At 44.1% G+C, this 25,093-nt stretch overlaps 1 protein-coding gene across 1 annotated transcript in view; it reads left to right on the forward strand.

The window, feature by feature from the left end:
- LOC147750636 (lysosomal alpha-glucosidase-like) overlaps positions 1 to 25,093 on the forward strand; it is an 817,641-nt gene that overhangs the window by 428,951 nt on the left and 363,597 nt on the right. Inside the window, exons 10-12 of the mRNA XM_086967236.1 lie at positions 728 to 841; positions 2,178 to 2,294; positions 6,345 to 6,429. Of these exons, the coding sequence (XP_086823362.1) occupies positions 728 to 841; positions 2,178 to 2,294; positions 6,345 to 6,429 (316 nt within the window). The remainder of the gene's footprint in view (positions 1 to 727; positions 842 to 2,177; positions 2,295 to 6,344; positions 6,430 to 25,093) is intronic.

The following is a 25,093-nucleotide window of genomic DNA, read 5'->3' on the forward strand; positions in this document are numbered from 1 at the left end:
TTATACCTGACGCAGGTATAATGTAGCGCAGGGGTTTAAAAGTGACGCATCTACCTAGATACGTCACTTTTTAAATATGGCGCAACAAGGCGCATTTTTTACGCGGCGCAAAACTGACGCAAGGCCTCATAAATAAGAGCGGCGATTGTTTTTCTTTGCACTATGCAAGTACTTGTGTGGCGACGTCTTGCATCTGTGGGCCTCGTAAGACTGTGTGACATTTAATTAGGTCGCTCCTGTGTGATAGAAATATGGCGCACAAATATTTGTCGATGGCGCTGTTTTTAACTGTCAGAGTTTGAGAAATAAAAATCATTTGCTGGGGAAAGCTGTTCAGCGGCTTGCAGTAGCAGAACCGGGAGGGGAGTTTCTGCGCCTGATCTTGAGAGGCTGCTTAAAATTAATAATATATCAGAATTATGCTCCGAAATAACCTTTCAGCAGTGAGAGCTCCGAAAGGCTGATGAGAAATAGTTAATGAGACAGACTGTAGTGCTCGGTTCCCCTGGGGACTCCCCCCTGGCAAGCAAAGTCATAATTACGGAAGACATGCAGCGTTTTCTCCAGGCAGCTGGAAACTGTTAAGTGGGTAAACTTTTTAATTGTCCCTTTCGATGCGTTTATAAACATCGTTATCTTTGTGTCCATTTTACATGAGCATCTGGGTAAGGAGGAGATTGGGACTGGCTCTGTATTGCTGCTGACCCTCTGTGCGTTGACCTTTCAGGATCCCTGCCTCACCATGGATGAGCCACCGGGCACTTACAGGCCGTATGAGCTGGGGCAGCAGATGGGGGTCTGGGTGAACAATTCGGACGGAGTGACCCCAGCTGCAGGAAAGGTACGGTATGAGCCTCCACTGACGCTATGAGCTCGAATGGAAGAGCAGTACAAGCAAGCATGTCAATTCAATTCACCAACACCGCATGAGTAGCGGGTAATGGCGTAGGGCCCTAGGCCCCCATGCATACGGTAGTGACCACACAGACACTGTTGGTTAGGGTGTAGAACTGGCCCAGGGCACGTTTGCCCGGACTCTTTTTTTACCATGGTCTCATGTCCTGTGACGCCTGTGCTGGATGGGTGTGAGGTGGGGTGTAAGCCAGCCCTCTGGGAGTGGCTGGTACATTGAAACACTAGACCAGTGACCAGCAGGAAACTACATAGTGGATGTGACATCACACACCCTTTGAATACAGAGGACATGAAATGAAATGAAAAATTACACTTATATAGCGCACTGACTACCCGTAGGCCTCGCAGCGCTTTTAACTGAAAAACAAGGCAGCAGCTAGGAGGATTAACAGGTGTTGCTAAACAAGTGAGTCTTTAAAAGCTTCCTGAATGCCATCCGGTTGTTGTTTTCTCTGAGGGCAAGCGGGAGAGAATTCCACACTCTCGCAGCATTATGCGAGAATGAGCGGCCGCCCCAGCGTGCCCTTTTTATCTTGGTTGTGGTGGCTAGTTGCAGTATCATTGGTTTAACCCTTTTTTTTTAAAGTTGACTCACAGAGGCCCTCCTATTTAGTGCTTAGAGCTGAGGAAATTAAAGGTGTGGCTACTGTAGGAAGTAAATGGCTCTTAGAGCCTTGTATAATTTTTAGGTCTGGCTTGACAGTGCAAGATGCATTGTGACCAATTCTATACAATATACACAGACGGGGATTGACTCTATTGCTTTTTTTGCATATCGGTCCACCTTTTATGGAGAGCTTGTGGGAGTAAATTACATTTGAAAAATACACTAATTCATACAGAAAGCAATAATTATTTGTATTATTTTAATGCGATAGGCTATTTTATATGTTTTAGTCATACCTCAAGGGCAAGTCATTTCCATATCACGCCATGACCACCACCACTACCATTGCTAGTACTATTACAATCACCATTACCATAATTACCACTCTCACCCTTACAACTACTATTACCACTGCATAGTTCGTACATGCCTGTGTTTAATGCTTTACCACATGAAAGACAGACCTATTAGTTTTGCCATTGCTTTTTGTTGCCACTGCAGGATTCATAGCTGCTGACACCTGGTATAGCAAGGGCAATGCCAAGCGTACCAAAATACAAGTGAAGAGTAATATCTGCTATCTGTAGCTACTCCTAATTGATGTCACTAAATAATTGTGATGTTTATTGAACGATCCCATTGATATTGATTGTAGGTGTGGCCTCCTGGAAGCGCCGTCTTTCCTGACTTCAGCAATCCCATGGCCGTTAAATGGTGGATCCAGGCGTGTGTGGAGTTCAAAGATGTTATTGATTATGACGGAATCTGGATTGTGAGTCTGCTCGTGGTTTTTGGTTTGCAACACTTAATGTGTAGGCATGTAAAACTGTTAGCTAGTGCATTGACCTGCTGTGAGGGGATGGGAGATGCCTGGACCGTATGTTCATAGAAGGGAACTTAGCATCTTCCCGTGTGGATATAGGAACTATACCGATTTTGCTTTTACTCACCAGTTAACTGAGATGTAGAACTGAAACGTGCAGTAGCCTTTCATCTCTTAAAATGATGTGATGTTTTTGTATAGCACAGTGTTTGCCAATATATCCAAGGGCGTGACTTAGAACTCGGCCGCCTGGTTCCTCAGTCACAACAGTGACAAATATCCTGTCCACCGAAATATAAATCCCATTACATCCTATGGTATTTTAATTTGGACGGATGGGATATCCAGCACTGTTGTGGCAGAGGAACCGGTTCACTGAGTTCTGAATCAGTAAAGTGGTCCCGATGTGGGAAGTGTCGCTCTTGACCGCCACAGTAATAGTGTTATACTAGGGATAGAAGAAAACCTCTCAAATGAGTATGTTTCAGTTATGCATTGAGCACATTTATTTATAAATATCTCATTTAAGAATATATCAATCAATTCAAAGCAAACAGTACCAACCAAGGGATACATTATTACCCGGTTCTCCCGCTCAAGCTTCCCAGTGCCAAAACTGTGAAGAGCAGGCCATGTCAACCTCTATGCCACCGAAGAAGATGGTAACTAGAGCATCGAATAAGGTCTCAAGCTTTTTCCCGCCAGCAGAAAAACTCTGGCCTCTAGGCCGCGACGAAGAGACGACTGTCATGGTGCTCGCCAAGGAAGATCTTATGTCATCACTAAAGGATTTTAAAGCGGAATTGAGAAGGGAGCTAAACCTCTCACCTTATGCCACCCAAAAGAGCCTCAAATAACAAGGTCTTGCAATTCTTCGCTGCTACCGTCACGAGGTAGAGAATGTGCCTGTTGGGACCCTGGGGCAAAGTGAACAGACCAAAGAGGCAGCAATGGAGCAGAGGTGAATGAGGGGTGGAAGCGACCACCACCTAATCAGCGCACAATGACAATCTCTTAGCATACTCCTGATCTCAACCCTGACAGTGGAGTCCGAGCACTATGTCTGAACCCCGGTGGAGCTGCTCTGTTCAGCTATTGAGGAGATCAGCCTTGGTTCATCCCCTGACCCAGCCGGACTTTGGGCACAGTTTGTCTCCCCGTCTCGCCCACCCCCCTCATCTTATTTCTGTTACTCTGCTTTTTCCTTGTCTCCTATCTATCTATCTGTTCCCATTCAGCATTCTTTTGTTCTTTGTCTACTTCCTTTGCTCCTATCCCCTCTCACTTGAAACTTCCCCTTGCCTGCTACACCGCCTAGCCCCCTGTCCTTTTGTTCCCTTTGACTAAGCAGTCCTTCTCCCCTTGTTGGGGAAAGATCCAAGATATATACGCTGCAGTCTCAGCGTACCCGCTGAGAGAGTCCACAGCGCCAAGGGAGCCACTCACAATTGAGGTATGGTATGGCACCCCTTGCCAAAGCACTCCCTCTCCCCTTTTTTTGGAAGGATCCAGTAAGTAGGCCTTGGAGTCTCAGAGACCCCTCTGAGAGAGTTCACTGCGCTTGGGGAGCCTTTCGCAACAGAGATGGGGAAATTATACCACTCCCCCTGGGATCACAGCTTACTGAACTTTGGGCACAGCTTTGACTCGTCTACCGGTTTGTGTCCCGTCACTCTTCCCCTCCTCTTGCCATGCAGTGCCTCTAACCCTCCCCTCCTCGTTCCCTCCTCCATTCTCTGTCTACTTCCCCTGATCCTACCCCCCTCCCAGAATATCTCCCCTTGCCTGCTTTTTCCCTTACCTATATGTTCCTTTTTGTTTGTCTCAACCTTACCTGTCACTTTGTTGCCATGCTCTAATACCTGTGTAACCTCTGTAATGATGTAACCTGCAATTATTGTCTGATACTCATGTAAATCACTCTGATACCTCCGGGTCTAGCCAGCGCTATATAAAACCTTTAAATAAATAAATAAATAAGGTACTCCTAACAGATCACAGCAGAGTGAAAGTGACATATGGTGAATAAAAGTGCATTTGTGCAAAGTACAAAAATATATATACATCTGGCTGATATGTACAATAGAATGTTTGAAGTCAACACCTGTAAAATGAGTGTTGATATCCACCATCAAATTCTTAAAAACACCGTCAACATATATCATTTGTTGATGTTTCAACCCCTGAGCATAGGTTTTTAGAGCAGGGTCATCATCAGGACACAACGTGTATATCGGAGACACTAAAGGATTAAGGCAGAAATTCCCACAATCAAGCAAAGCTCAGACAATATATCCTGGAGCAACTTCATAGAGGATTTTGGCATGCCAAGGATTGTGGCACAAAGATTCCCATAGATGTAAAAGTGTCACACATTACTTCCAAGGACATCTTCAAAATGGATTTACGCACACTGGGGGATCTCAAAGGCAAACCTGGATAAGTCATTCTACCATGGTTTCACCTAAAATCGATCAGGATGTACATTCCAATGGTACTGTCAGGAATCATAGCTTGCAGTCAAGCGGACAGGTACAGTAACGCTGCACACCGCTCTATTGATCAAAGTTTTTTTCAGATAGTCTTGTGGGTTGTTCTCCTCGCTCAGGCCACTGGAAGTCAGGACTGGCACTTTGAAGACTTCAGCAGCTGGTAATCCAGGGGGCTGCAGACTATCTTATCCTCTGCGACTTATCTTGTGAGATCCCCCTGTGCGTGTAAACCCATTTTTGAAGTTGTCCTTGGAAGTAATGTGTGGCACTTTTACATATATGGGACTCTTTTTGCCACAATCCTTGGCATGCCAATATCCTCTTTGAAGTTGCTCCAGGATATATTGTCTGACCTTGCATGATTGTGGAAGTTTCTGCCCCAATCCTTTGGTGACTCCGATACATATTGTGTGTCCGGATGATGACCCTGCTCTAAATACCTATACTGGACTGTGCTTTTTGAAGAATTTAATGGTGGATATCAACAATCATTTTATAGGTGTTGACTGCAAGCATTCTATTGTCCCTATCAGCCGTATGTATTTATTTATTTGTACATAGCACAAATATACTTTTTATTCACCATATATAACTCTTTACTGCGCTATCACCGGCTAGGATCACTTTGTACAAGTTTTAAATTATACTGTTTGAATTGAATTGATTCAAATGTTCTTAAATGAGATATGTATAAATAATATGCATTAAACAGATAACGGAAACATACCCATTTGAGAGATTTTATCCAATCCCTAGTATAACACAATTGCCGTGGAAATCAAGAGCTACACTTCCCCTATAGGGACCACTTTATCTTTTAATTACTGTCCAGCCCAGGTCCCTGGGTTCCCCCTTCTACTCTAGTGAAATGAGTCCTAAATCAGGCCCTTAGTGCATAGGAATCTTATAGTGTTTGAAGTATGTAGTACAATATGAGCACAGCACACCCAAGTGATGCTTTTTTTCTACAGACATATGAAATATGGTGCCATGGCGCATTTGAGTTAAAGTGAATGCACAAGATCTAAAACCTTTTGTAAATGTACTCATGTTGTGGCATTAAGTTATGCTGTCATGTAAGCTGCTAAAACTACTTTGCTGAGATTTCTTTTGTCTATGCCACTCATAGCTATTGCCCACATGACTTCCTATGGTTTGCCATATGTATGGTACTTCCAGAAGGACCGTAGCCATAGTACCTGGATACTACCTTAACAAATTCTGGGCCCATTCATTACTTTCTCACATAATTGCTGGATGTGAAGGGGCCTACAGAGTATGTTCGCTGGGACCAGTAGGAGGTGTTTTGCTGATGCAAGGTGCCGCTCTATTACTTGGCAGAAAGGCATACTTCCGGAAGGTATAGGTCTCAGCACCTTCACTCGTTCATAAAACTAATATGCCTGCATGCATGTGTCAGTACAGGGCAAACGCTGCTTTTCTGCAAATTATGTTTTCAGAGAAGGTCCCGCTAATTTGCTAACAGATATATATATATATTTTTAAGGATATGAACGAGCCAGCTAATTTTGGGACTGGTCAGAAGACAGGATGTGCTCCAAACAACCTCAACTATCCTCCCTATATGCCTAGTAAGTAGAAGATTGCAGCTGTATTTATGCTTGTCTTATAGTAATGCATTTGTCTGTTACCTTGAATTAAGAACAGCACATACCCCATCTTCTGCTCACGTTTTGTCAATTTTCTTAATCTGAACCATGAAAATTTACAACATGAATATAACGTCACTATCAGATGGTCCTTTTACATTCAAAAGTATAACACCACTTCATAAACTGATGTCTATATGCTGTCTCCACAAGGATGACACTGAAATCTGTCCGGAGCCAATGGCCTACTGCTTCCCATGAGTGTACTGCTCCCCATAGTCCAATCCAGAGAGAGCTCCCAGGGAACTTTGACATAAGTCCATTTATTGCTGCTGAGGTTTCTTTCTTGAGCCCCAACTACTTGCCCCAGTGGCAATTAAAGTTGACACTAAGACTTTCCCCAGCCCTGGTTCCAGTCGGTCAGAGATTTGCAGTGAATTCTGCTGTGGAACTGTGCACAAGCATATCAAATAGCCACTCCTTTGACATAATCATGTGGTCTGGAAAGTGTATGTGTGCCGTTTAAGGATAAATTCATAAAACCTTTAGAATGTATGGCTGCACATTAAGGAGATTTATGATTTACCACTCCAAACAAACAGAATCGAGCAAATGTTGTTAAAATAGCATGATCTGTGCAGTGTTGCCGTCGTATTAACCCTTTTGCAGCAGCCGGGATTTCGCGGCAGAGCGTCACTTCCGCAAAACGGGCGGGCCGCGTTGGCCGTTGGACGTGCGCAGCTCTACTAAGGTAGTGCTCGCGATGTCCAACAGCCGACGGCAGCACTTAAGGGGTTAAATTCTGCATGTGAAATTAAAAGACGATTTTATTTTCCTTAAACAGAAAACCTTTCTTTACATGAATTCTTCCCATGCAAGATGAACCTTGGAAAAATAGGATGGGGCAGTAGCTGGTGGCAGGGAGCTGGAGTGAAGGGACAGGTGAGGGTCGCGGGTCGGGTGGCAGGAATTTCAAAATTAAAAAAGCACTTACTTCCTCTGGTGTTTCTCCTCAGTTGTCTCGCCTATGTCGTCCCTCGTCCTCTCCCTGCTGGAACCAAGAAGCACACAGGCTCCCTCCCCTAAGCCAATCACAACTCTGCAATGCAGCGTTGTGATTAGTCTAAGAGCCATGGCTCGGGGCTCGGATGAGCAATGGGAGGGTGGGCATGTTCCCCACCAGGCTGTGTAATGCAACCTGGTAGGGAACATGCAATGTGAGCAGGACTGTTGGCTGGTCCTTTTGGGCCGGCCAATGATTCCTGTGCAGTATGGAGTGGAGCAACCACTCCTGCTGGATGTGAGGAGCGTCCCAGCCCCGCCCCCCCCCCAAAAAATGATAATTGCAAAAATAACTTCTGTTTATCTCATCGTTTTTTTTTTAACGCTGATCCGCAAGCAGTGGGGCGATGCTCCTCCGCCTTAGCGGAGGGGCTGCGACTGGGATGGCGGTATCATTTGCTATAAAAAAATGTGCCCCACAAGCATTTAGTTCATTCAGGTTTGAAGCGTGGAAGTGCAGATATGCCTTGGAAAGATAGCAAATATTTGTGAACTGCCAGACACCGATAACTTTGTTAGTGGTTAACATTATGCGCAATTCATTTACCTAATCACCCCATACACTACCAGTGGAATGGCCACACTCCTCCTGTAGATGTCACTTAGGCATTGTGAAAACGCTGCAGGAATAATGGAATATGTTTCGTATGCATGGATCCTTTATTGCAAATTTTTCTCTTTCCTTTAGGTTGCTTACATAGCCTCTTGGAAATGCGCCTCGAAAGTGCACATAGTATTTGTGGGTTTCTGCTGAGTGGTTAAAGTACTGTTGAGTGCTGTCAAGTATACTGTTAACAATTTGTGTACCTAATAGGTATCGAGAGCTTGTGTTTTTTTTGTTAGTGCATATTTCACACTAAAGAATCAGTCAAAAAATAATGTGGCACACAGATTATAGTTTGCATACTCCTCCACCCCCACGCCTTTGATTCTGCGGGTCATTGGACTTTCAGGGGCAAAGGTAGGAAAAATCCATCCGTTTAGGCAAGTGACATACATTGCAAAGAAGGTGATTCCCATTTGCATGAATCAGTGGGGGGATTAATGGATCCTCTAGAGCACAGATGAATGATCGGGTACATGGACAATGATTAATTGAGTGCATGCAATAAATGAATGAGTGAATATATGAAAATAAAAAGAAACATTGATCCAGTCAATTAAGAGACCTTTTCACTTATAAGTTCAATCCATTGGCTTGCCAGGACAAATTTGGTGTGCATTGTACATTTATGTAGGTAGAGCCTCCGATTCGGACACCATCTTGCACAAATCAGGGTTGTGCGCCTCTTTGATAAGCCAGCACCAGAAGTTCTTTTCTCATAAAACTTAAAGACTGAAGAGTGAAAAACGAATCCTGTGTTATCGAGCAAGTTAGCAAGAAAAACACATTGTTGGGAAACTGGAGCAATCCATGAATTTCATTATGAGCAAAGTAAACATCTGAGGAAAGATGGCCTTGAAGGAGGAGTATAACCACCGAAAAAGTCTGAGTGATAATTGGCTTTTTCTCACACTGTACAATGTAGAAATATCATTATCACCCCAGAAGTTCACTGACTGGCAATGGCAGCATAATCCAAAAGTGCAGTTTATAAAGCACAATTTCAGTTAATTATTTTAAAAAGAAAGAAAAGAAACAAACTATTAAAGCAATACTTATTTTATATTGTAAATCAGATAGATGTACACTACAAAAATGTGCCTTTTTTGATTGGTTTCGATCTGGTCGCTATCTACTTAGGCCATTCATCGGTAGAACCAATGGTAACACATCTGAGTCAGGCCCCCTTTTCTACTCTCTGCAATGGAAGTTTCTTAGATGCCTGAAAAACAAAAGGAGTTATGATCACTTTCAGTTTACAATTACAGCGCAACACATTTGGTAACACAGTAAAGCTCAGAGTCAATAAGTGGGATTAAGTCTAAATGTATTACAAATTTAAAGCCAGCACAGTATAAATCATCCTCAGAAACATAGTATAGAAATATAGGAATACAAACGGAAAGCCGAATCTGTGAACAAAGTTTATCCTCAATAACAGAAAGCAAATGAGGAATTCAGTGGCCACTGAGTATAAGAAACACTGTTTGATGGTTAGATTGAAAGTTTTGATCCTCTTGCCTATGATGCATGAGGGAATGTTAATTCTCTTTAACCAACACTAATTATTACTAAATTGAACCTCTCGTTAGATCCATTAAAGTAGAAAGACGTTAGCAAGCGTAGCACATAGAGGGCGGTACCTCTCCTAGCCTGAAAGGAATATGAATTTAGCTAAAGTGTGCTGCCTAGTTATACCCACAGGAGGAACCCTCAGAAGTTCATATCAAGGGTCTCCATAGTGTCCACCTTCAAACGATACTCTTTGGAAGCCACAATTCGCTTCTTTGATTCACATATTACAATGACCTTGAATTCCACCCATCTCCCCATTCAGCACAGACAATAGTCCTCCCTTTGCTCGTTAGTCTTATCGTCCTCGCCAAGAGTATTCCCTTCAAGCTTCACTATCTCGTTCAACAATGTGCCTTTCTCCATTCATTAGATCATGCCACTGCACCTGCAGAGGAAAGGAAAACATTGGAACTGAAGCAAAGATTCATATTGAAGGTTAAACATTACAAAAGTCAAATTCTTAAGGCCTTTGGTCAATTTTAGTATATCAAGCATCTCAATACATGTTGTACCTGCTTGAATACATATACATAGGCAAACAAATTATAAATGCAAAATATTATTTAAATGAGTACATCGATACATGAAGTGCAGTGTTATTCACACCACACGTGTAAATATGTATGAGAATTGCAATTGATTCTTACTGTAAGGAAAACGTTAATATGCACTTAATGTAAATGTTGAGATTACAGGCCAAATGTACTTTCTATATTTTTTCTAGTGCACTACTCATCATTAATCATTTAACTCAAATCAATACATGAGGCCATTAGTGAACATATATGTTGCCAAATTAATTATGAAAGGTTGGAACCAAAATTACGCCGCTCCACCAGTGACAACCTCATTATATTATCAACCGACATATCTCGGCACCGTCTTCCCAATACAGCATCCTCTGAAATCACAGAGTTCTAATGAAGCACTAGAAGGTTTACTTAACTCACCGAATGTGTTAGCACTGGGAGGCATGCTACAGGAGAAGCCTTACTAATAATTATTCATTTTCCTGTGATGAACGCTTAACACATAAATTGTTCTCATCTCAGCTACTACATGTTCCTCAAATAAATGATTCATCGAAAACATCCCTTTCTCTGTGTTTTTAAAGTGATCCAGCCTTGTGTAGTCCATGGAAATTCTGACTATGTTTTAGAAAATTAGCCTTGCCACTCTGACTGAGTTACACTATTATTTTTTCTAGATATGCTTAAATTAATTACTTTTGTATGTAATTATTCATAAAATCTATAGTGCAGCATTTTTTGTTATTGAATATATAGTTTTTAATGTGTTTTATCATTTTCTTATATTAACCTCACAGAATATATATTGTTTGAGTAAGGAGATGCAACTATTGACAAAAGTAAGGGGGGAAGGTAAAAAGAAAAATGAAATGTGTAAGCAGCAACTCCTTTGAAGGATCTGACTTCTAATTGGAAAGCAGATCTATTTATTTCAGATATGAATTTTGTCTGAAAATAGTTTCCTGCAGCTCTAAATTCTACTGCCACACATTCTAACGGAAGATTAATAAAACCGTCTATGTCAACCAAAATATTGCCATTTTAAAAGTAAGGAGGTTTTATTGGACAGAAAGGATAGATAGTCTGAAGGAACAGATGTAAAAAGGCGAGGCTGGACTTAGGTAGGGATCTTTTATTAACTATTTTTAGCCCTGAAAAATATGTTATGTCATTAATGAGTGCAAATGTATAACTCCTCTACATATTTTTAGGTAGCTGGTTTCACATTTGCATTAACAGCTCAAATCTTCTTTATTTCCGTCTGCTCAATAGGAGTGGATTGAAATTAAACCACATAGGGCCTACTTTATATTTTGACGGAGTAAATTACTCCATCCCCTGATGGAATTTCTGCATGCGAAATTTAGAAATGTCAACTGGCCCAGCAGACAAGTCTAGGATTTGCAGGTACTGTCAACGCATTGTTGGTTTGAAGGATAGTTCCATCAACATGACGGAGCTGTACAGGAAGCTTATAGCTTTTTATTTTCCCAAAGCAAGATTTTCTTTTTGAAAAAGAAAATGCCCACCTTGTCACTGTCGTTTCCTCCCATGGCAAGGGGCATTGAGCACTTTTCAGTGTCTCTTAGCGCTATGTTTTTCCTGGTGGTGATGGATATTGAAAACTGACCCATTTAAATTTGGTGGGCGGACATATAGCCAAACCTCTGATGGATCTTACTCCATCGGGCCATCAGAGAAGTTTAACCAAGACAAAGATGGAGTAGCCATTGTCAAACTATGGTCCTCCCACATTTAAATTGGTTGGGTGGACCGTAGTCTTGGTAGGGAGGGAAAACTGTTGCTGCAGCACTAAAGTTCCCTCTGTACCAAGATATAAATCGGGCTGATAGTGTCAATTTTGTCATGGATATAATGTGTTAGTTGTTCATTAGAAATGTGTGGTGAAGCTACAGTAGACTACCAGAGGATCAAATTCCAGTCTGCTGCTGCTATTGAGAGTACTTTTTTTTTAAACTCAGAGTGCCTGGCTTATTCCTGACATGGATAAGGAAGGCATTTAATAATTTATTGAAAATGTGTTAGAATGTGGAAATCACTTGATAAATCATCCCTCCATTTTGACCCGCCTTGAGGCAAGACGCCCTTGTAATAATACCTTAGATATATGGGTGTGATCCTAGTCTGTATGTTAGAACTATTCCCATTGCATCCACACGTCAAGTGTTAACACCATAATCAATAACCTTGTGACAAGCAAGAGTGATTCTTCTCTTTATTTTATCATTTGTAGTTTCTGTATTGGTCTGACAACATCTGTAACAACTCACTTTTTGCTGGAAGATTTATTGTAATGTCTTTTGCTTTTGTTTTCTTAACTCAATAAAAATGATTTGAAATAAAAAAAAAAGAAAATGTGTTAGAATTTTGGTGTTTGAGAGCACTAACTGTAATTTCTATTGCAAAATAATCCATCATTTTGTTCAATTACTGTTGTCTCCCATGTAGGAAAATATCTTAATTCTACAACTACTATTGCAGCAAATGGTGCCACACTTTTGTTATGAATTTAGAATGTTTGTGTTATACTTGTTTATAAGAACTCTGTGCTTAAGCTCACGTTGAATACTGTTAGATCTGGGGGTCTCTAGTTGGCAATGGTATTCACCTTTGTCTTAATAGGGACCCTTACTTCTAAGTCAGGATATGGGGATTACACTCCTAAATAACCCCTGCTCACCCCCTTGGTAGCCTAGCACGAGCAGACAGGCTTATCTCAGAGGCAGTGTGTTAAGCATTTGTGAATATATACAGTAATAGAGTGAAAACACTACTGATGGACACAACACAGGTTTTATAAAAATAAGTATTCTTTATATAGACTTAACACAAGACCAAACTTGACAAAAATCCACAATACTGTACTTAAGATTGACTTAAAAGATGGTAAAAGTAGCTTAGTTCAAGTTGGTGATAGATGCGACACAGTTCTCACAAAAGTACTTGGATGCGTAACGAAAAATAAACAAAAGGCTCGCAAAAGGGGAAATGTTTCGGTTCCGTGATCCGGGGGAGATGCTGCATCACGCCTCAATGCTTGTGCAGAGTAGGGGATGCATTGTGATCCTTACCGGTGCGGGGTTGATGCGTAGATTCTCGGCTTGTGGTCCAGTTGCGATGCGCAAGATGGCGCCTCGATGCAATGTGATAATCCTGGTGCGATGCGAGAAGATGGAGCCCTTGATGTGACGATGCGATGACGATGCATAGACGCCCTGGCAGCCTTGTGACATCTCTGTACTTTGGAGCCGCGGCAGGCCCTGCGACACACTCATCCAGTGATGCGATGGCGACGCTCTCGATGGCATCACGCTTCTCCGGTGATGCGACAGCAGGCAGGTTTGATGAAGGCACGCTTTCTGGGAGATGCAGCGGCAGCACGCTTCTCCGGCGGTTCGACAATTTCAGCTACGGCGACTTGCTTCTTCTCGTTGCGTCGCGGTTCCAGCTCCCAGTGACATGCAGGCTTCTGCAGTTAGAATTCCCAGCAAAGAAATCAGAGGGGAGCTGGAGATGAAGTCTTTTGTCACTGAGACTTCAGCAGGAGGCAAGCACAAATTCAAGCCCTTGGAAAATATTCTGTAGATGATGAAAATCCTTAAAAATGTCCTTCTCCTTTTCCTTGGCAATAAAAGAACCACTGTAGGCCAACCCAGCAAACAGCACAATGGCAGTGGGGCAGTCCAAACTACTGCCGCTTCCTTGGTTCTTTTCCTTGGCAAAAGGTTAGTCTTGTTCCCAGAAGTGATCTAAAGTTCTTGGGTCTGAGTCCCAATATTTATACAACTTTTCTCTTTGCTCTCTGAAGGCAGAGGGGCCTTTGCCCAGTCCAACCCAGTTCTTGAGCACTTTGTTTACAGGACTCCTTCTTTCCTTTCACAGTGCAGGGCAGAAACATCAGACGCCCCACAGGAGGTGGAGCCAGCATTGTGGAGGAAAAGCACAGCTCTGGAGCACTTTGTTGACATGATTCCTTCTCTTCTTTTGCAGTGCAGGGCAGAGACATTAGCCACACCCCAGAAGGTGGAGCCAGCATTGTGGAGGGAAGGCCCAGCCCTATTCAGGTCCCAGGTGGAACTCCTCCATCCCATCTAGATGCAGATCTCCCTATTTGTCACTGGGCTGACTCATTCTGTCTCTTGGAATCCCCCAGCCCTGTCACTCAAAACTCCAGACAAGGAATACACAACCTAGCAGAGGCAGGTTTTAGATAGTTAGACAAGAAAATACCTACTTTCTAAAAGTGGTATTTTCAAACACAGAATGTTAAGATGTATTTTATCATTCTGAGTTCAGGCACACTAAACTCGAATCTCTACCATGTTCCCTGAGTCAGTCAGGATTATCAGATGTAATAATCTAACTTCCCATTCTGGCCTAGGGAGAGCAGATAGCCTTGCAATAGTGAAAAACAAAAATGGCTGTAATTCACTATTAGGACATGCTACACACACCAGGGCATGTCCTCCCTTATACTTACAATGCACCCTGCACTTGGGCCTACCATAGGGGTGTCTGATATGAAGAAAAGGGAAGGTTTAGGGACTGGCAAGTGGGTGCACTTGCCAAGTCAACATGGCAGCCACAGACTACACACATGCCTTGCAATGGCAGGCCTGAGACACACTTTACAAGCTGCTTAAAATAGAAGGGAGACTCACGCCAATGATGCCAGGTCTAACAAATACCAAGGAACCAACTGACAGTTTGCTGCCGCTTTTTGAAATGCATGTTTTACTCAGCATGTCATTTATCTCCCTTGGATGAGGAAGATATTTGTTAAGAAATGTGTTGAAATTTTGGCTTCTAGAGCACTTACATAATTTCCATGAGAAAATCATGGGAGAATTTTTTTTTTTCAAACATGGTTCATCAAAACTCAAGTGAGTGTCAGCATTTTTCGCATGGTGAAGTCACCAAGTTAGAACTTGCCACATTTGTATATATCCCCCAACAAACGATTTATATTGTGACAAAAATCTGTTATCATCAGTTGTATGTGAAACTTTTTGTAAGCCTCAAGACCAGTCCTTCACTATAATGCATTTCAGTAGGACAAAAAGGTAGAGCCTTATCGCCCAAAAATCTAACATCTTTGATTTTTGTAAACTTCCATTTAAATTGTCCCATGAAAAATATTGACCAACATGCACTTTTGTTAATTTAATCCAAGAGTTTAAGGTACATTAGTAATGTTATGCAATGGCAATGGTACTCCCAGGCTAGTATTGACCTAAAAGGAATCGGGAGGAATAGGGTCCTCGGCTTTGCCTCAGGACTCTCTGACTTCTCCCCAGTTTATACCTACCCGGGAGCACCCTCCCTCTTGGATAATTTTGCTTAGTTAATGTTCCACCCATGTAATGCATCCAGAAGTTTTCTTTTTGGGTTACCTGGAATTGGACTATTTACTGTGGGTGAGTCTCACAACATGTTTCTCACCCACAATAATCACATGGCAAATGGACTGTACTTGTTTACCGACTGTGTCTGCCTTTTAAGATAAGGCCTTGCACCAAAGCAAGGGGGAGGGCCACTTGTCTAGTTACACATGAACATGTGTGCACATGCATATGCACACGTGTGGGGGCTGCATGTGTGAGACTACTGTAATTCTCAGCACGTTAACTGCACACTGTTAGCCTGGTGCACAGGGGACTCTGCAAGATTAGATATTGACCTGAGGTAGGCCGTATAATGTTGGTGTACACTCATAGGGAAAATCAGTGTGGTTTAGTGTCTTGTCTGCAGTGGCACAATGTGATACACATAAGAGTTATAATCCCTTAGAATGCAGTTTCGCTTTCCTTTGGACTGCAAAGTCAAGTGACATATCAAAATGAAGTGGAACATGTGCACCAAAATCAAATCTGTGAGTTCCAAGAAGGTATCTGTACACCTTATGGATAATCCAGCAGTGTCAGAGTTCTCTGGCTCTGCTCAGGGTCAGACTCCAGACCTTTTGTCAACCCGCTGGGCCATTCTCCACAGCAGTGGGAAGAAAGGCCTCCCCACACAATGAGTAATTACCACTGCTTCCCTCAGCTCCTACAGAGGAAAGGGTGGAGATGAAAAAATCTGCATCTGTTGATTACCCGCCACCCTGTACCAAGGCTGGGGACAGCCCAGGCCCACTGCACAATGGAGGAAGCACTGACAAACTGGAGCCAACACAGGAGGGGGTCCTCTTTGAAGTTGGTGAGAAAGGCCTGAGTAGTAGAGCTGAGATACCAAGAGCAGATGTGACCAGTGACTCCTGGGTCACTGTAGGAAAGTGCCCCTTTTTTGACATGGTCACCTCCACATTGTGCCCTAGTACTGATGCTTTTTTACGGAAGGTACACTGGGTCCCTGCTAGCCCGGCACAAGTGGCTGTGTTCTTTCCCTTAAAACAAAGTAAATGTCTAATTGTAACCCAATTGGCAAGGACTTTATCACCCCTGCAAGTCCCTTGTAAATGGTACCCCTGGAATCTAGGACACATGCACTAAAGAGTTTCCCTATGGGCTGCAGTATATATTATACCACCAGAAGAGGCCTACTCACAAACTGCATGCAGACTACCATTTCAGGCTGAGTGAAATGGTGAAAAACATTCTGAAAACACGACATGGTGCACTCACTGTGTGCAACACCAAGGTTCACTGCATATACTACATGTAACTCCACCCCCTACAGAAGTCCTGGGAGCCCTAAGGCAGGGGTGTATTATGTTATATTTGAGGACATATTTGCACTGATGCCTTGTTCCATTGCTAGATATTGCAAGTGATCAAAGCGATACAAAAGGGGATGATGGACGGAGCATTTGAGCCAATCAAACACTCACCCCCAGTCAACTGATCTGGGTTTAATCCATCACCATTCTTAAGCTCACTCAGCCACCCCAGTTCAGACATGGCCATATGTAAATCAGTCTGACCCTGTGCCTCATGGGAACAGTCCAGCCCGAACTGCCAAGCCATGTCTTCCCTGGACCGGAAACAAGCATCCTGGGACCGGTGATCAAGCAGCCATCTCAAGGACATGTAGTGGGCACTGGCCATTACGAGTTACCCAGTTCCATGATAACTGCACTGAAAGTAATGGTGTTTGGTAGCAAACACATCATCTTAATAAATCTGTCCTGATGACAGTACTAGATTTATTATGACAAGCACCCAGAGGGCATGTTAGAGTTGCCCCCTGAAAACCTACTAGTACTCTAGTGTGCTGGCTGACTGGTATTATTCAGTCTGTCACTAAGATGAATTTCTGACCCCCTGTAGGTGAAAGCCCATGCTCTCAGAGGTCAGGAGCAATGCCTGCACTGGAGGAAGGTGTTCATACCTCCTCAAGCAGGATGGCTAATGTTTTAGCATATCAAGGTTAGAGGCTTCAAAGCCTTTCCCCCCTTTGATCTGTGAAGCTGGCTTTCCCTCAGATCTGGGGAATGCTGCCCCCTGCCCTCTGGCACACTTGGCACCACCAGAGCAGGTGGGAAATTAGATATGCAAGAGGTGTTTTGCATTTTTGGACTAGGCACACCCCTAAGGTAAGCCACTTGAAGTGGGCAGCCAAGAAAGGATTTTACCATCTTGAATTTGGTGAAACTAGGAACTCTTGGTCAGGATTATGCCCACTCTCCACAGGAAATGGTCACATGGGGGTGTGGTCATCCCAAGGGTAAGTAGCTGATTGGTTACTACCCTACACATCCCTTAACGCCCCAAAGCTCATTATTATAGTAACTCAGAAATTAGGGGTCCTCTTGACACCAGAGATTCAGATTTGTCTATTTGGGAACTGAAGAAGGACAAAGAAGAGCCGCTATCACAAGAACCGAGGACCTAATCCAAAATTGGTACCAAACCCAGCCTGTCTCCTGGTACTGCGACATTTGTAAAGGCCCAACTTGTCCAAAAGCTGTACATCCTCCTAAAGCCTTGAAGTACTGTCCAGCACTTTGGCAACCAAGCAGCAGCTCCCTTGGGGTGAAGAACCCACACCCCTGCAGCTGCAGGCACCAACTGCACTTGTCTGGTACATCGTTTTGCTGACCATCAGGTCCACTGAGGGTGCATATCGCCAGGAGGATGTTGAAGTGGTTCCAGGAGGTCAGCCCCATCTCCCCAGAAAGTTCAGAGATGCTAGACCCTCCAGGAGCCTTACATCACCAATACCCTGGGTAGTGGTGCACTTGCCACAACCAAGGCTTGTTGAGTGTTCCGTTTGAACAATACCAAAAGAGAACCTGCTGATGAGGACTTCAGGACTGATGAGTGCCTCATCAAGAGTATTGTTCTCTTCTCCTCTCCAGGACAACACAAGAAATGAGAACCTCTAGCCCAGGCGCCCGTTTGGACAATATACCTCTGCACCTGATCCCCACAGCCCGAGTTCAAGTAAACCAATGTCGGCTCCTTGCCCCAGAGACCATCAAGAGCTGAGTCCACCTTTGGGTTCTGCTGGACTTGTCCCCACTTGCAGCCTTTCTTTTTCAGGCACCTTCCCATTGACTTTAACGCTTACAGCTTGAGGCTACCAACGTGACCAGCACCTTTGCAACCGTACTCACTAGGGAAGTTAAAATCGAACTGCTAGTGCATTCATGGACCTTTGCCCCTAAGCACCTTATGTCCTAAAAGGTATCTTAAAGAACTGATTGGAAGTATATGTATGCAGTGTATGTTTCTCCCATAGTAGACAATTATCGCGTTTGAGGCTCAGACCTGAAGAAAAGGTTCTTTGAGCATTTTGCTGTTTTCTGTACAAATTCCTAACTCCGAAAGTATTTAAATGATTCCGATGATCTTGGTGTCTAAAATTATAGACAAATTTGTGTTATTTTTCTAAATTGGTCTCAGATTTCTTTTTGAGTGTGTGTTTCATTTATCGACTTTGTGTGTGCAACAAATGCTTGACACTCCCCACTGATAAGCCTAAACTGATTGACCACACTACCAAAACAGAACACTTGGGATTATAATAGTAACCCACTGCAAACAAAAAGGGTTGTAAGGACTTTTTGCATGGTGTACCCCTACATTGGCACACTATGTATGAGTAGTATTAAGACACACAGCATGTGCCACCATGAAATAGAGACACTTTTGGCACTCCCTACTCCTTCAGGTGTATAAAAATATTGTCTGGGGGTCAGGAGTAGGTGAGTCCGTTACCCTCACCCTTCCTCTTTTGTGTGAATTAACACTCCATAAAAAGCCAGCTTCCTCCAATGACACCATCTTGAACTGTCCCAACACACTGTGTAGGAGGGTTGGGACAGGGGTGGAGAGGTGATGTGGCACCCTAGAATTGGCCAGGGGTGCCTGGCTTCTAGAATGTACCACCCTGTTGTAAAAACTCTTCCACAAGGGAAGAAGGAGCTGTTGGTGCTTTTGTGCACCTTGTTGCTGGGTCCTGGAACTTCAGCAGCCATGGAAAACAGGAAAGAGAAACCCCAATGCCCAAAAGACCAAGGACTTTGCCCCAGTTGACCACAGAACCAGTGGATTGCTCCAAGGGCCAGTGAGGCTTGCCCCCTTACATCCCTATTAAAATTTTTAAAAATGCAATTGGAAAAGACATGGCACACTGTGCGAGGATGCAACGCACTTCAAAAGCAAGCTGCCAGAGACGCTAATCAAACATTCATGCTCCAGAGGGAGCAACCCATAATGCTCTGCAGGGTTTGTAATTAACAAACCTTTTTCCACTGTTGGTGGCCGCCCCAAGATGGCAGTAGCCCCATCAGAGCCACAAGGAGGGCAATGGGAGCCTCAAGATATCCAAGAGTACTCACCCTAAGTTTGCAGACAGACCAAGTTAGGATGTCCTTCCAAGTTAAAGTTATGTTATGTTATGTTATCTTCAATTTGTTCAGCGCACGGCTACTCGAAGTGTCCCGGTGCTTGCTCCAGAAAGTTAATCCACACTCAGAACCAAAGCTAAAAGAGCAGCGTTTTCAGTTTTTTCTTAAAGAGCAAAGGGTCATGAACACTCCGAAGAGCTAACGGTAACAAATTTCAGGCCAGACCAGCTTTGCGGACAAAGGAGCTCCCGCCAATCCTATGGCGATTGAACCGAGGATTCTGGATTAGTAGCTGATCAGGCGATCAAAGTTGTCTAGTAGGTTTGTAAAAAACAAATCTCTTCTGCAAATAAATAGGCCCTAGCCTATAAAGGGCCCGATGAACAATAGACAGCATTTTAAATTTGAGTCTGGACTCAACTGGGAGCCAATGCAAAGTATGAAGATGGCTACGAACACTCTGTCTAGATGGAAGTCCCAGTAGTAGTCTAGCAGCCGCGTTTTGAACCACTTGCAGTTTCCTAGTCAAATAGTCAGGGCTGCCGACCAAAAGAGCATGAGCATAGTCTAAACGGGACAAAATCAAAACCCGGACCACAATCTCCTTAGCGCTAACTGGCAAAAGGGGAAGACATTTTTTCAAAACTTTTAGGGTGGCAAAACAGGTCCCTGTCAGCTTTTTTACCTGTGTTCAAAAGTACAGGTCTTCATCAAACCAGACCCCAAGATTTTTGGCAGAGCCCTTATTCGCAATGGGGCGAGGGAAGTCTAGAGGCCACAGCCTATCTCTGAAATCCACTGGAAATGAACCGTACAGGAGTGCTTCATGTTTTTCTTCATTACACTTCAACAGTGTGCTCGCCAGCCAGTGGAACACCGAGGATAGACAGTGCTGCACAGCACCCACCAAGTCATCCCCCCTCTTCCAAGAGAACAGAAGCTGTGTGTCATCCGCATAGGTCATCACCTTAGCCCCCAGTGACTCCGCAAGATAAACCAGCGGAGTCACGTAGATGTTAATAAGGAGAGCGCTAAGGGATGACCCGTGTGGAACGCCAGTAGACAAATGCATTGGTGCAGAGGCACAGGGAGGAAGCCACACCTGCTGTGATCTATCCTCCAAAAAGGAGCGAATCCAACTCAAGGGCGAACCCGAGATGCCAATTTCCATTAGGCGATCAAGGAGTAGAGAGTGGGGCACCATGTCGAATGCCACCGTGAGATCAAGCATAACCAAAGCTGCTCTCCCGCCGGCATCCAGACACTCCCCAATCGCCTCTGTCACCTCCAGTAGTGCGGACTCCGTGCTGTGAGAGGCAGGGAACCAGGATTGCACTGGGCGTAACAAGCCTGCCATCTCTACAAAGTTGGTAAGCTGAGATGTCACAACCTTCCCACAAACTTTAGCCAAACTTGGCAAGAGCGAGATAGGCCGGTAATTGACAGGGAGCAGAGGATCAAGGGACGGCTTCTGAAGCAGAGGCAGGATCAATGCCTGCTTCCATAAAGACAGGACAAAGGCCTCACAAAGCGACTGATTGATCACTAGATTGACTTCAGTATTAATCGTATCGGCCACTTCTGCTAGGAGCTTAGCAAAGCAAGGGTCTTCAGGCGAACCAGATTTAAGTGCTTTAAGAATGCTAAGCAAAGTCGGCAGGTCCACCGGGCTGAATGCAGAAAAGGAACACCCCATCTCTTTCTCCTGTATCGCCAATGGAACCCTCTTGGGTACATTTGAAAAGGATTCCTGTATACTGACAGTTTTATCCTGAAAAGATGTAGCCAAGGTATTACACCAGGTAACTGAGGAGAGTATCACCGCCGCCTGGGCACTGGGAGCCACAAAGCTCTGCAGAATGGCAAATATTTCTTTAGAGTTATTATTAGCCCGGTCAATTCGAGCAGAAAAATATCGGCCCTTGGCTATCCCAATGGAAGTTTCTGTTTGGCTCTAAGGGCCTGTTTGGCAGTGGCACAATAACCACTAGAACGCCAGGCTCATTCCAGGACCTTACAGGCATGTTTCAGCGTCCTCAGCTCCAAAGTGAACCATGGCTTAGAAGGCGACTCTCTCCTGAGCTTGCAATGGCCAGGAACAGAGAGAGCATTGACAGAATCAGTAATCCAATCGGCAAAGCTAGCCACATTGTCCTCCAAATCTCCAAGAAGGAGAGGACACTCCGCTGCCAAAAGACCGCTGAGTTGCCCTGCATCCAATTTCCTGGAGGTGGGGGAACGATGGTTACTAGCTGGCCGAGGCGGGCGTTGCACAGCCCAAGAAAAAAATATAGGAAAGTGGTCCGACCAAGCGACCGGTAAAGGCTTCCCCACTAATATACGGAAATTGGTGCAGATAGAATCAAGGTTATGTCCCCCTTGGTGGGTCGAATGCTTCACCCATTGAGAGAGCTGGGCCATCTGGAGAATATCCAGAAAAGCAACTGAATCCGCCGACTCTATAAGGTCAAGGTGGATATTGAAGTCCCCAAGAAGCAGATAATTCAATAAGCGTAATGATCTATCTGCCAGCGCGTCCCCAAATGATTCCAGAAATGCCCCTGCTGGTCCCGGTGGTCGATATAATAAGGACCCACCCAGAGTAAAATGCGGCGATAGTTGAAGACTGAAATCCAGAGCCTCACAACCCCCCCAAAAAGAGGATGTTTCACTATGCAGGGACCAACGATCTCTATATAGGATGGCCAAGCCCCCGCCTCTACCAACTGGACGGTCCAGGCGATGGATTTTATAGCCAATAGGGGTGGCCAACGCTACAATTGAGTTGGAAAAAGTATCTAGCCAGGTCTCGGTGATCAATAATAGGTCTGATTGATTGTCAGTGACCAAATCTGCAATGTCAACATAGTACTTCCTCAAGGATCTAGCATTTATGAGGCAAGCCTTAATGCTACCCTGAGTACATGAGGCAGTGGCTATAGTGTCCGTAGGTAGCTTTATAGTGGGAGAAAACCCACAATCTACACAAACAGTACTGCTAACGGTCCCTACCTAGTTATCCTTGTGAGATGGACATATGGGAGTTCTGTAAGACTTTAAAGACGAGCTCGAATACTGGATGGTACATCTGTTACCGTTGTCGGAAGTGAAATTGACAGAATGGCTCGCCCTGAGCCCTGCCTTAGCGCTGACGGGCGCAGATGGGCTTGCCTTAGGCGTGCCTTTGGCGCGCCATCAGCGCGCCCACTGCGCTCGCCTGCTGCGCGTTCTACCCAGGCCCATTTAAATAGGGTTTGGCCAATGCTGGTAAACTGTGTGCAATGACTGGACCGCTGACCGCGGGAGACGCGTGTCACGTCTAAAATGGCCGCTGCCCAGCAAGCGACTATAACCAGATATGCAGAAGTGGCGTGGAGTTTAACACACTCCGAGAGCCATGCAGAAAGCTGCCGCAAAAATACAACACGAGGCATAGAGTTAAAAAACTAAACTGAAAGAATTTTAAGCAAGATTAAAATCATTCCCCCCAATTCCCCATTCAGAACACAGGTTGTGCTATTTTTTATCTTAGTGTTAAGAGCGAGTGCAAGAAAGACCTTTCTCAAGCCTTTCTAAAGTACTCCCCAGGCTGAAGCTTCAGCTCTATGGCTGAGAGTGCAGTGCCCTCTAGGGGCTGAGCCTTTGAATGCAAGTTTTGTGCCTTAAATATTGTTAAAGAAGATATATGGAATGTAGTTCCCTCTAGAGTCTAGACCAATTGCTCCTTTTTTGGGACCTGAAAGTAGCACCCTCCAGGGGTTGCTTTTATGATTGCCTTTTATTTGGTCTACAAGAATGGGAAAATCACACATTTTATGTTCATTTTAAAATATTTTATGAAATAATAATGCTGACAATGATTACTGATGAAGGGTGATATACTTTTTTAACATTAATATTTATATTTACCCATGGTTATTATAGATAATTGCATTTACCACAAATTGATGGTGTTTTTGTCAAGTGCATTGTTGTTCCTGTAATTTGGTGAACGCTTGATAATGGCAATAGGCATGTTTTATCTGAAGTGATACCCCCTTATATTGTGCTATGTTGTCTGATATAGATAGGTGGACACTGTGATTTTGTGGGTTATGTACCTTTTGGGGTCAAATGCTATTTCATGATATCACCTAAGGTATTTTTCATCTTCCCTATGTTTATATTTCTAAATTAATGCTAAGTATTTAGTAGTGAGGGTATACTTTTCCTAAAGAATAAGCACTGACTGGGCAATAATTTATTGTGTGTCATTATTGCATGCTAGCAAATGGTTATAACTAGTCTACACCAGCTCCCCTGAGTAGGCCTTGGACTGCCCTGCTTCACTACCCTGAGAGAGTCAAGTGCTACCATTGAATGCTTGGTTCCCAGTAAGGTGAAATTGTGGACCTACTACTTGCACAGACCTCATATCCTTTCCACATTTGTAAAGCATAAACTTATCACCCGTTAGGGTATCTAGGCGCCTGGGGGGGAGGGGATTGAGCAACAGCGAGATTAACCCCTTCACTGCGGCGGCTATTCCGCCGCAGTGCTAAGGGGGCGGGGTAGCCGCGCGGCGGGCCGTGCTGGTGACGGAACCGCTCCGTCACCAGCGTCGGTTGCGCTCTGCTTATGACAGAGCGGTTCCGTCATGGCCCTGCCCGCTCAATAGAATGCTCAGCGCAGGCGCGGAATTCGCGACGCGCATGAGCAGCGAGCGGGCCATGACGGAACCGCTCCGTTATCAGCACAGCGCACCCGCAGCTGATGATGGAGCGGTTCCGTCATCAGCACTTAAGGGGTTAAATGAGCTATTGCACAAAGTCACATGTTGTTCAACTGAACTGCCACCGGTACCACAGATCGAACCATGAGCCCCGCAGTCTAGGGTCTGACACTCTGGCCGCTAACTTACACCTCTCCCTTAAAAAACGAATTGACTACAACTAGCAACCAATAAAATGATGATCATCAAAAACATACTCTTTGCTCATGCATCTTTGCCCTCCAATTGTATTTTGTACTCATGCAAAAATAAGAGCCTTTTGTGCATCCTGGATTTGATGTTCTTCTTAC

The sequence above is a fragment of the Lissotriton vulgaris genome, chromosome 1_1 (assembly GCF_964263255.1).
Source record: "Lissotriton vulgaris chromosome 1_1, aLisVul1.2, whole genome shotgun sequence".
NCBI classification, from domain to species: domain Eukaryota; kingdom Metazoa; phylum Chordata; class Amphibia; order Caudata; family Salamandridae; genus Lissotriton; species Lissotriton vulgaris.